This window comes from Staurois parvus, unplaced genomic scaffold (assembly GCF_062004578.1).
Source record: "Staurois parvus isolate SC_StPar_1 unplaced genomic scaffold, SC_StPar_1.0 ptg000018l, whole genome shotgun sequence".
Classification (NCBI taxonomy): Eukaryota; Metazoa; Chordata; class Amphibia; order Anura; family Ranidae; genus Staurois; species Staurois parvus.
Genome location: NW_028317814.1, coordinates 18916942 through 18929886, shown reverse-complemented (window position 1 = coordinate 18929886; position 12945 = coordinate 18916942). Strand labels below are relative to the sequence as shown.

The window sequence follows — 12945 nt, the reverse complement described above, 5'->3', positions numbered from 1 at the left end:
AAAATTGTGGGTGTTGTGCAAATGGGGCAAATTCAAATGTTCTTAGGGTATTTTCTCTTCTGATCATGTGATATTAGGCTATTTTCTTTTAGAATTAAATATTTTTATGGTATTGTTCTTCTTAACCAATTTTCTCTTAGGACTGAATGTTCTTAGGCTATATTCTTTTAGAATTGAATATTCTTAAAATGTTGCATCCAATACTGCTTATACTTGACAGAGAAATCCAAAAAATATGTAGTTTACACATTCTAATTACATTTGATTTGGCTAAATAGCCATATTCAGAGTGTAGTGAATAATGATTCATACTTTGAATGGTCTAAGGTTATTAGTGGAGTACCCCAAGCTACTGGGTCCCAATGCTGGGACCCTTACTTTGCAGATGGACCCAATCTATGCGGTGAGATTACGTCAGGATATCTCCAGTTTACAAGCTGACCTCAATGCACTTTTTAATTGGGAAACTGTGTGGCAAATGAGGTTTAATATTGATAAATGTGAAATTATGCACTTGGGGGCTAAGGATACACATGTATTACACATACTAGAAGGAGAACAGCTGGGAGAATCAATGATGGAAAAGGATCTTGGTGTTCTGGTAGATCTTAGGCTTAATAATAGCATGCAAAGCTAAGCTGCAGTTTGCAAAGTGAGCAAAATTATTTCTTATATTAAGAGGTATGGACTACAGAGAGAGATATAATTTTGCCCCCCATACAAATCATTAGTAGAACCCTATCTAGAATATAGAGTTCACAAAAAGGATATCAGAGAACTGGAGAAAGAGCAGAGAAGGTGTGAGGTAAACCGGATTCCAGAAAACCAGTGTGGACTTGTGCTCGTGCTCACGCATGTGCGCATTGCACACTTTCTCTTTTTTCTGAGTGATGGAGCAATGTTATATGGACTATGCTACTTCCTTGTGTGAGCAGGCACTTGGCGCCTAGTGGCCTATTTAAACTGGTCTGTGACTATGGGCAGTTGCTTCAGCTTGTTCCTGTGTTCCTGAGGTATGATCTGCTGTACCTACCTATCTGTCTATGACCTGGCTTGGCCTTGAACTCTGCTTTCTGTCTCAGCTCTGTTCACCTTATTACTCTGACCCTCGCCTGTTTACTGGACTTGTCTTTTTCTGTTTATTCTCTATTGCTGTATCCAGATGTTACTGACCGTGGCCTGCCTGGTTGTTGCTGACCACTGCCTGTCTTTTGGCCCTGCTTCTGCTTCTTCTGCTCTGGTGTCAAGCTTCTTTTGCATTTTGTTTTGAGGACTATGACTACCAGCTCTACCCACTTTCAAAGTGGCCTTCACCAGCCAGATACTCTGGCATGCATGACACTCCTTTGCCCTTACAATCTCGGTCTACACCTTCAGGAATGTTCACCAGGTGCAAGAGAGGCTTCCACAACATTCCAATCTTCACCAGGTATGTTATAGAAAGGCAACCAAACTGATAAGAGGCAAGGAGAAGCTCAGCTCTGAGGAAAGATTAGCTGAACTGAACATATTCTCTCTTGAGAAGATGAGATTAAGGGGGGTATGTTCAACATGCATAAATATATAAGTGGTCCATATAATGAACTTGGTGTAGAGTTATAAACTTTCATGTCGTTACAGAGGAAAAGGGGGAAATCTTTACTTCTGGAGGAAAAGAGATTTAACCTCCACATACAGAAAAGCTTCTTCACAGTAAGAGCTGTGAAAATGTTGAATGGACTCTCCCAAGAACTGGTTCTGGCCAATTTTTTTAAAAAAAGGCCTGGATTCTTTCCTAAATGCAGAAAATATAACTGGATATTAATATTCAGAGTTAATAAAGACAGGGGTAGTTGATCCAGGGAATGTCTGAATGCTTCATGGGGGTCAGGAAGGATTTTTTCCCCCTGCAGGAGCAAGTTGGATCATGCTTTATTGGGGATTTTTTTACCTTACTCTGGATCAACTGTGGGTAAAGGATGGTGTCTTTAATCAATAATATGGTGTTCTGCCTCCAGCAGGGAAATATATTATGCCTGTCTTAACTGCAATATCAAATAGGGCCACTTGTTGGAGCTGGTGATACATTTTTGTTTTACAGAAACTAGAAACTGTTTAGATCAAAGTTAAGAGCTAATAAAAATTCCCACAATTCTGAGAGAAAGGAAAGGGATGCATCTTGGAAGCGCAGTCTCCATCTTAGAAACTGGTAGAGAAGGAGCCAGCTATCAGAGCACATGTTGGACCAAAACTTGCATTCCTTTGCATCCCCCTAAAAGCAGCATCCCTGGTGAGAATCACTTATTGCCATCCCTCTCTCCTAGATTGTAAGCTCTAAGAAGTAGGGCCCTCCTATCCCTCTTGTATTGAACTGTACTGTTGCTGTATTGTCTCCTGTTATATTGCAAAGCGCTGAGCAAACTGTTGGCGCTATATAAATCCTGTATAATAATAATAATATATAAATCCTGTATAATAATAATCTATAGCCTAACTATTCACTGTGTTTTCTGTATGTTCTTATATTGACTGTATGCATTTCTCATCTGTTTTTTCCTAATAGTTTCACCCCACTCTGGTTTGTTAATAAAGTTTTAAGATTATATTTAGTCTGGCTTATTAAAGAATAGGAGGGTTTAACTACATGTCAAGTTACACGCTAGGAAACGTGTAAAGAGAGCAGAACAGATGGTATATCAAGGTTTCCTGTTTGTGTGTGTGTTTTTTTATTGATTGAACTAGCGTTTTTTTTTCAACCTAACTATGTAACATTTATACAAACAGGATTCACCAAATAAATGTAACACTCACTCTGTAAAAGACAACTTGATTATCAGAAAATAGCATTTCACACATATTACAACATTCGCACTATTTGCAACTTTGCACAAATCCTGACGCATTCGCAATGCAGCATTTTTATTGAACAGACCCCCTAAGACAGTGGTTCTCAACCTGTGGGTCATGACCCCTTTGGGGGTCGAATGACCCTTTCACAGAGGTCACCTAAGACCATCGGAAAACACATATTTCCAATGTGTAAAGAGCAGCTACTGTGTAGAAAGCAGCTGCTGTGTTGAAAGCAGCTACTCTGTTAAAAGCAGCTACTGTGTTGAAAGCAGCAGTATTGGAGGTAAAACGACACTTCATGAATTATAATTACTGGGTAAATAATTTTATGGTTGGGGGTCACCACAACATGAGGAACTGTATTAAAGGGTCGCGGCATTAGGAGGTTGAGAATCACTGCCCTAAGAGATATAATAGTATATACTGTATATTGTAGGTATGTATGCATTTATGTGTGCATACACAGACATTAATTCAGTAAAAGCTTGCATTTACACTAGAACACCCTTACAATGGACTGATAGAAGGACAAACTCTTTGTCTTTTATTCACATACAATCTGTAGCTTTACAACACTCAAGCCTTATGCTAATGAGACTATTTGTAGTTGTAGGTCAAATGGATATTTATTTACTATAACACAATTGCCTTAAATAATATGGTAAATAACTGCAGGAAGGGTCTTAGGTATTTCAAAGGGAAACCTGTTTCCGCAGCTACTAGGGTAGAAAAAAATTATAATTGCCTTAAATTATGCGGTAAATAACTGCTGAAAGGGCTTTAGGTATTTCAAAGGAAAACCTATATATGCAGCTGTCATAGGCCAAGGAGCATTATTTGTTAGTAATAGGGTCAAAATTATTTGTTTGATGAACCGATCGGCTTCTACTACACTTCAGTAGATAAGGAAGATGTGTATATCTATGGAGTTTGAACTGACTAAAATCATAAAAGGATGAACTGAAAGGACGCATGGGGCTTTTAGTTATATTATTTTGTAAATCTCTGTTGGACTTATCTGTTTCTGGGATCCAATAAATGCTACAATCTCTGGAAAAGAACTGAGGTTGCCTGGAAATTACTTGCTAGAGGTTGCTTTCTATTATGTACCTATTATTACATATACTTTATATTATTTACAACAAGCGGAACTCAACAAAGTCTACAGTGAAGATGATTGAAGATTTTGCTGACAACAGTACGCAATGCAGAGCAGCGACAGGCCCCCTGCCTTTTAGTTTCAATATGCAGCCCCCATGCTGCTTGGGTTCTGGGTCACATGAACAAAATTCATTACAGTGGTGCACTGGGGTGTTGGTGTCACTGTGGATTCAATTGCAGATCACAGTTGATGGAACCAAAGTCAAATAATCTGCTTTTTAACTGCTAAGTATATGGACACTTTCTTGCACCTACCCTTCATCCCTAATGTCGTGTAAATCAAGTTAAGTTTTGCATTTATGTCTGCTTCAAATAATTTCTTATATAACGGGTGGCAAATCTTTTCTACCTCACTGCTAAAAATCAATAAATGGTTAGAATGAAAATAAGTAACAGTAAAACATGCTCACTGAGGGTGGAGAATTTAAAACCTTTGAGCGATTACAGGCTAAGTGGGGTGTACCCATTCCTGGTAATTTTGTTATGTCCAACTCAAACATGCTGCAATGGCGCAATACGGACTGCGAAGGGTGTCCTTCTCTAATACTAAAGTGGAAACTCTTTTGTTACAACTGGAACAAGCTAATATCCAGTGTTGACCAAATCTATAGATTATGAAAAATAATATTTCTCTGATATGATTTGGTAAATGAAGAGTTCTTACCCAGAAGTGAAAGGTTTAACACAACAACCAAAATTTATTGGTGAATAGGATGGAGGTCTAAACTAACACAAACAACCTATCTAGTTACATATAAGAAACAGTATTAACCTCCCTGGCGGTATTCCCGAGTGTAGCTCGGGGTAGAGTTTTAGTACCAAAAGCGGTAACCCCGAGCTACACTCGGGCTTACCATGTGGCGCTGCATAGGGAGTCCCTGCAGCACTTACCTTGTCTTTCGCTCCCACGATGTGTCCATTGCAGCGTCCCCGGCCATCTCCTCCGGCCGATGCCAGCATCCGGCTTCTGTGTTCCGGTCCCTGTGACGTCGGGACGTACGGGCGCCGCCGCCGGCGGGAAATTTAAAAATTTTAAAAAATGTCAACTGGCCGGGGTAGCTATTAAAGTCTCGGCTTGGTTACATGAGAGGTATGCTCCAATATTGTGAACCTTGTTGAAACCTTGGTAGATATTTATATGGGGAAATTAGAAGGGGCAAAGGGAGGGAAAGGGGGGGGAAGTGAAGGCACCTAAATAATCGGGATCGTGCAATTTGGATGTTATAAGATCATTTTATTACACAATTGGGGTTCTGTAGCCAGCGAGTCCAATGAGTCTCAAATTTATGATAGGAGGAATTGTGGAGGGCTGTTCTTCTCTCCATCTCACACAGAAAGTTAAGGTCAGTTAGTAATCGGTGTAAGGAGGGAATGGTGATAGATCGCCATAACCTGGTGATGTTGAGCTTTGCAGCTGACAAGATGTGTATGGTAATAGTGCGTGAAGATAGTGGTAATTTGTCTATGCCAATATGTAGGAGCGCTAGAGTAGGGTTTGGAGAAACTGATGTCTTTGTGATGGAGGAGATTATCTGGAAAACTTGGTTCCAGTAGGAGGTGAGAGATTTACACGTCCACATTGAATGGAGAAGTGAGCCTGTTTCACCACAATGTCTCCAGCAAGATTGGGAATGTTGAGGGTAGAATAAGAACAGTTTAACGGGAGTTAAGTACCATTGGTGAATTATTTTTAAATATGCTTCCCAATGGGAGCTGCATTTTGCGGCTTTGAACGTGATGTTGAAAGTTTTCTCCCACGTATTGGGAGATATGGGCTGGGAGATTACCTTTTCCCAGTTCGCAAGGGAGGATGTGTATGTAGTAAATTGTGCTTCAACTAGAGCTGTGTAAAAAGTTGATATGCCTTTTTTTGGGTAAATTGTCCTTTGGAAGAATTGTTGTGCTGTTGCTGGGATTTTTATGTGGAGTGGTGTCTTGGACTAGGTCACTTACAGACCATTTACCGTGATCTACCAGTGAGCCAAATTAATATGAGAATACGTGCACGTGGAAGTAAGACACTGACACTTCGCAGTTTGCCAACTTCCTAAAATTCTGTTTTATTGAGGAACTAACAGTATCATTTATAGGGCTTATGATGCAGGCAAAGCATATACATTGATTGGGTGAAAAGTCCACTGGGTATCTGCGTGTTCTTCCATCCGTGTTGATATCTTCCAATCATTGTCCCCAAAGAGACTCATTCCCTTTTATGGGGGTTGTGTACATTAAAAGATACTTTTCTCCTAATGAGTCACCAAGGGTGAGACTCCGGATGAAGGTGCCATCTTAATTATCATCATTGTTCTGTCAACCTATATCTGATTGTTTACTTAAGAGAGTAAGGAATTTAAAGAGCAAGAAACAGAATGTAGCAAGACTATAAAATTGTCATTTTACTGATCATCTAATAAAACGTGGACTGTCAGTCACAATCCACTACAATCCCCCCTTAAAATGGCTATTTTATTCCTGACTGTCCCTATGTCTTCTGATGTTCTAACTGCCTGGTGGCCCTCCCTCTGGAACTCTTTTAAGATGCATATAGAGCCCCTGAGTGGCTAATCCATCCCTAGAGTCTCGATACGTCCTGAGAAGGCCACAGTCAGGCACTGTCTTTCCCTGCTTATAGTTGTCTGTTGGGGGGGAAAATTTGTAGCATTCCCTTTTTTTTTTATAAGTCTGAAATATGATGATCAGGGGCCATGGTCTGTAAGGGAGTATAGGATTCCCTTTCTTCACGGGGGAGTTCAACATTGTTATAGTTCAGGAAAGTAGGGGAGATCTCGTTCACAGCTTTCCCTATTAGCCTCTTAATGCAAGGGATCACACAGCAGGCGACTACTGCCATTAGAATGATAATACCCAGGATAACCACCCCTGCTTGGGTGAGGGCTTTCTGCCAGCCACTCAGCCATCCAAACCACTGATCCCAGGGATGTGTAATACCAGAGTTTTCCTTAAGTTCATTTGACAGGTCCTCCAACCTCTTGATGGCCAGTGTCACCTTCCCATTTGGGCCTGTGTTATCTGGGATATACGTACAGCAGGTCATGGTCTTTGGTATCATTTTACAGACCCCCCCCTTTTTCAGCTAACATATCGAGTGTCATACGATTTTGAAAGACCATGTTAGAAGTAGCCTCCAACTGCTCTTCTATCCCCTTTAGGGCATCTCGTGTGTAGTTTACAAACCGTTGTTGATTATAGTAGATGTAGTTTATCCAATCTACATTCTTGTTCTCAGTGATGAAGAGGAATAGGGATTCAAATCCTGCGGCCACCTGGTCTCTGGCCTTGAATTCATCGGGTACCCCCTTGGGACTCCTATCGCATCTATATAGACATGGGGGTCAAAACTGCCTTGCGGGGCACTTCGTTTGTGCTTGGTTACATGGGGGGGTTTGGGAGGCACCTTAAGTAATGGATCTGAGAAGATGTGCAATGGCATTATGGCATGGAGGCGTGGGGATTGGGAGAAGGGAGAGAATGATTAAGGGGGGCCAACCACTCTTTTGAAAGGTATATATCTTTCAGTTGGAAGTCACAATGGTGGATTGTGCCACCTCTGGGGTATAACACCCCTAGAAGGTAAGTTCCCTGATCTCCCGGACTCTCTATGGTCAGAGTAAGGGGGATGGCTACAGTGAATTGCTTGTTCATTTTTGTGGATCACCTATCTACCTTAGGGGTGGTAAGTGAGTGTCATTCGGGAAATTAGAGATTTTCCATACCGGTCTTTCCGCTCTACTGCACTTTGTGGCTTATACCCCCAAACCGGTCTCGTGTTCCATCCCACTGATCCCCAGTAGCCACAATCTGCTCCCCAATAATTATCTGTAACACATATATATATTGTGGAGGCAATGGGGACAGGTGTGTTCTTGCACAGGCTATGATTGAAGAAAAATGTTGCTACTTGTGTGTTGGATGAATTATACCAAACCTGGGTGGAGTCACCCTTGTGAGTGATGGTCACCTGTTGGCCCCCTCCCATTTCCACCAAAAAAGGATATGCAACACAATCATTGTGGTGTGGGTGACACGGACAGGGCCTCGTCCTCTGGAGCTGGAACCTTCTTGCAATGTGAGGCGTGTATCCAGGTGGACTTTCCCTCCAACTTCACTGAAGTGGCAGTCACCAGGAGCACCTGGAAAGGACCGTCATATCTGGGTGGTTCCAATGTATGTTTTTGCAGAAACTTTTGGACCAAGACCCAGTCTCCACGTTGTAAAGTGTGTGTTCCTATGTCCGCCTCAGGATCTGGAATGGAGGAGAATACTTGCACATGGATATTAGTCAACACACGTGTCAAAGATATCACATACTTTGTCAATGAGTCAGACTGCAATTGTAATTGTTGAGGATAGTAGGTACCCAGTCTAGGGGCGGACCCAAACAAAATCTCATAGGGAGACAACCCATGACTTTCCCTTGGTGTGTATCTAACACTGAAAAGAGCAATAGGCAAGCTGTCCGGCCATCCCATGCCTACCTCTTGGGCTATTTTTAACATTCTTGACTTCAGGACCCCATTTAGGCGCTCTACCTTCCCACTACTCTGGGGATGATAGGGTGTGTGAAACGCAAGTGTGACCCCCAGAGCCCCCCAGATCTCTTTTGTAACATTGGCAGTAAAAGCCGGTCCCTGATCGCTTTCAACCACCTCGGGCACTCCATATCTGCAGACTATCTCCGTGAGCAGCTTCTTGGCAGTGGTTCTTGCCGTCTGGTTGGTTACTGCGAATGCCTCTGGCCATCCTGAGAACATATCCACCACCACTAGGGAATATTCAAATCGTCCACTTTTTGGCATCTGGATATGATCTATCTGGATCCTCTGAAATGGATATAGTGCCCTGGCCAGATGTTTGCTTGGAGGTTTCTCAGGTCTTCCAGAATTGCACTTGGCACATACAACACAAGACTTACAGAATCTGTCTGTGTAAGCTGTAATTCCGGGTGCCACATAGTATTTACTGATCAAAGAGTTCATTAGCATCTTGGACAGGTGTGACGCTCCATGTGCCCACTGCACTGTGGCCGGATATAAGGATCTGGGGAGCAAAACCTTCTTCCCCACCACCCACAATCCTTTGTCCTCAACTGCTCCTTTCTGCATCCATTCCTTCCTTTCTTCTTCTGAAGCGTTATCCTTGGCTTCCTGGAGTTGGTTGTCCTTGGGCTGGTGAATTAACACAGACATCACCTCACTGCACATCTCTTCATCCTCTTCCTGCTCCCTTACCGCAGCTTGCTTAGCAGCCATGTCTGCCAGATGATTTCCTTTTGCTTCCATAGTGGTCAATTTACCGTGGGCCTTCACCTTCAATATGGCCACTTGGGCTGGTAGTAAGAGTGCTTCCATAAGGCGGTTGATCGCCTTTCCATGCTTTACAGGAGTCCCAGCTGCCGTGAGAAAGCCCCTCATTTTCCAGATTAGGCCAAAATCAAATGCAACTCCCAGTGCATATCTGGAGTCCGTGTAAATGTTAGCTGTCTGTCCTTTTGTTAATTCACAGGCTTTGGTGAGGGCCCTTAGTTCAGCCTCTTGTGCAGACATAAAAGGTGGAAGAGGTCTAGCTTGCAGTACCATTGTGTCGGTAGTCACAGCATATCCAGTGTGGTAGGTGCCAGCATTATCTGCAAAGCGGGATCCATCCACAAAGAGTATTAGGTCAGGATTTGATAGGGGCGTATCATGGACTGTTGGTAGGTGTGTAGTTTCTGCCTGCATAAGTTCCAAACAGTCATGTACCACATCCTCTGGTGCCATGTCTTTGTTGTCTTCTTCTGCTTCGTCTACCCCCCCCCCTGGAAGAGGGAGAAGAGTTGCAGGGTTCATCTGGGTGCATCTTTCCAGGGTAACATGATCAGGTAAAAGAAGGGAGCCTTGCAGTCGCAGATGCCTGGCGGCAGATAGATGTTTTGGTTGGGTTTGGTTCAGTATTGCGGTAATGTCATGGGGGGCCAGAAGTGTGAGTGGATGTCCTAAGACCAAATCTGCCATTTTATCCAGAAGAAGATGAGCAGCAAAAACAGCCCTCAGACAGGAGGGACCACCTTGTGCAACCGGGTCTAGCCTGTAGGAGTAATAACCCAGAGGCCGGAGGCGACCCCCATGGCGTTGTGCCAGAACTCCTGTTGCATGACCCTGTCTCTCAGCCACAAAAAGTTTGAAGGGCTCATCATAATCTGGTAGACCTAATGCAGGTGCAGTGGAGATGGCTTTTTTCAGGCGATGGAAAACAAGTACAGCTTCTTCTGTCAGGGAAAAGGGTTCAGATTTCAGGGCATCATAAAGGGATTGCATCAAGATGGAGGCTTCTGGGATCCAGGAACGACAATAGGCAACCAACCCTAGAAAAGCATGCAGGGTTTTTGGTCCCTGAGGTATTGGGACATTCTGGATAGCCCGTACTCTATCCGGTGTGAGGTGACGAGTGGCTTGGGAAATGCAATGTCCCAAGAAAATGACAGAAGTTTGGCACCACTGTAACTTGTCCTTAGAAACCTTGCAGCCCTGTTCAGCCAGGTGGTGGAGGAGGCTCAGAGAGGAGATTTTTCCTTCAGAATGGTTGGTGGCACATAGGAGCAAGTCATCCACATATTGGAGCACTATGACTTCCGGGTGTGACTGTTGCCAGGTGCTGAGGATAGTTGTCATGGCCTTTGTAAACTGGCTTGGCGAATCTTGGGCCCCTTGGGGCATAACTCTCCAGGTATACTGTCGGCCAGCATGGGTAAAGGCGAAGAGAGGGGTCCAGCGGAACACTGAAGAAGGCATTTGCCAAGTCAATAACTGTGTACACTTGGGCTGTGGGAGGTACCCCTGCAAGCAGGGTGTGGGGGTTTAGTACAATGGGGGTTTCCAAAATAGTTGCCTCATTGACTGCTCTCAGATCTTGAACCATGCGATATTTGGTGGGCTCACCTTTTGGAGTTCTTTTCTTCACTGGGAAAAGGGGTGTATTGCATGGGGACACATGGGGAATTAATGCCCCGTTTTCCAGAAGTATATTGACTTGTTTGGAGATGGCGTCCATCTGGGCTTGCTTCAGAGGGTATTGAGGCTTCCGTGGCAATGGTGCTCCAGGCTTAAGCTGGACTAACACTGGAGCAACTTTCAGATGGCCAATATCCTCAGGGCCGGTGGACCAAAGAGTGAGTGGCAGCTCCTGTAAGGCCTGTTCTACATGGTCTGGCAAGGGGTGGCCTGAAACTTCCTGTAGAGACATCATCAGTGGTAATGAACATAGAGCCGAGGTGTCTTCCTCTCCCAAGAGGGTGGAGAGCTGACAAGACATCAGCTCCCAGCAGATTCAACGGGCAAGTATTTGACACCACAAAACGAGACAGAAGATTGGGTAAGGTGCCGATATGTAGAGGTTTTGTAAGCCAACTGCGTTGTGGGCAGCCGTCTACTCCAACGCAGGAAACATCAATGTTTGAGAGGGATGTTTCATTGGGTAAATCTTCTCTCCGCAAAACGCTTCTGGCTGCCCCTGTGTCCACTAAGAATTGTGTAGGATGTCCCTCGATGGGGACAGTGACCTTTGCTAGGGGCCCACTAGCACAATATCCATGAGTAGAAACTGTCATAAGGGGAGTGGACACAGGCTTGCCCCTGTCCTATTGGAGAAGGTTCAAATGTTCTTGGGTAGGACCTGTGCGTGTTGGTCCTGGAAGTGGTGGAGGTGGTGGCATTGCAGACTCTTCCCACCCTGAGTTGTAGTCATTGGGTCGTCGTGAACGTCTGGGAGCTCTGCATTCCCTTCTGAAATGTCCTGGTTTTTCACAGTTGAAACAAACAAGTGGGTTTCTTCTGGGGACCTGCTCTCTAGCTGACAACATGAATGGTGTCGGCTTCCGGGCCACCTGGGCGGTCTCCAGACCTTTTGCCACTAATAGCAGTATATCCAGGTGGAGGGTACGGTACTCTGGACGGGCAGTGATCAAGCCCTTGCGAACAGACTCCTTTAGTCCTGATACAAATGCAGAGGCCAGCATTTGAGTATGTACCTTGTTATGGACACTGAATCCCAGCTCTGTAAACACCTGTGTTAGTCTGGTATGGAACTTTTCCACCGACTCAGTCTTGTCTTGGGTAATGTCCTGCAATGTGGTGGCCTGGTCCGCCAGTCTCTCTCTCTGGCCCACTGCTGCAACTGGTCACAGAAAGAAATTCCCGAGGCATAAGTGGTGTCCTCATTTGGCTTTACTCTGGTGAGATCCTTTTCCATTATAGGCCAATATGCATCCCCAGCCTTGATCTCACACAGACTGACCAAATCCCTCCAGGCTGTGGAATAGGTCTTGTGGATCTGAGCTATGCGCCGGTAAAAAGGCATCGGGTGTTTCTCCGGGTCCGGGAGAGTTGTGACTAGTGCGGAGGCTTGGGATGGAGTGAAGGCCACATACATGATAGGAGCATCAGGTAGGTTGGGCACCGGGCGGGGATGGTCTTCTTCAGATCCTTGGGGGCGATAGACAGGATTGTGGTAAGTGGAAGAAAAGGGATGAGGTGCTGAGTCTGCTCCCATTCCAGACTCATACATAGATAATTTTTGACGATGGGGTTGTGTGGTTGGGGGAAGTTGAACGAGTGGTTTGCTTTCCGGACCATGGCCTTCTGAGAACAAATCATTCTGTTGGGAACAAATGGAAACAGCATCATCCTCTTGGGTACCCTGGCGGACTGCCGCAGCCACTGTCTTTTCTTGAGCCCATCCTCTTCTGTCTGGCAGAGAGGTAGGGGTTACCACATCTGTAAAATTCCAGCCCTGCCATTCTGTGGGTGTCTTCAGTTCAACTTGGTCTGAAGCCTCTGTTTGTTTTGGTGGTGGTGGTACTACAGGCATCAGGGGTGTGTGGAGGGCCGAAGGTGGTTGGGAGCCAGAGACAGTAAGCACTGGGCAAAGGGGGGCAGCTGGCATGAGGTGTGTATGGTGTAT

The 12945-nt window shown here is 44.5% G+C and overlaps 1 protein-coding gene across 1 annotated transcript; it reads right to left on the bottom strand.

The window, feature by feature from the left end:
• Nucleotides 1-6022: 6022 nt before the first annotated feature.
• LOC149473150 (protein NYNRIN-like) lies at nt 6023-10810 on the bottom strand. The gene has a single exon (XM_089682817.1). It carries the CDS (start codon nt 10776-10778, stop codon nt 8016-8018), a length of 2763 nt encoding a protein of 920 aa, XP_089538943.1. The 5' UTR covers nt 10779-10810; the 3' UTR covers nt 6023-8015.
• Between the last annotated feature and the right edge of the window lie 2135 nt (nt 10811-12945).

Coding starts and splice junctions, on each gene's coding strand:
- LOC149473150 (XM_089682817.1), bottom strand. CDS start 10,778: ATGCCTTCTTCAGTGTTCCGCTGGACCCCTCTCTTCGCCTTTACCCAT.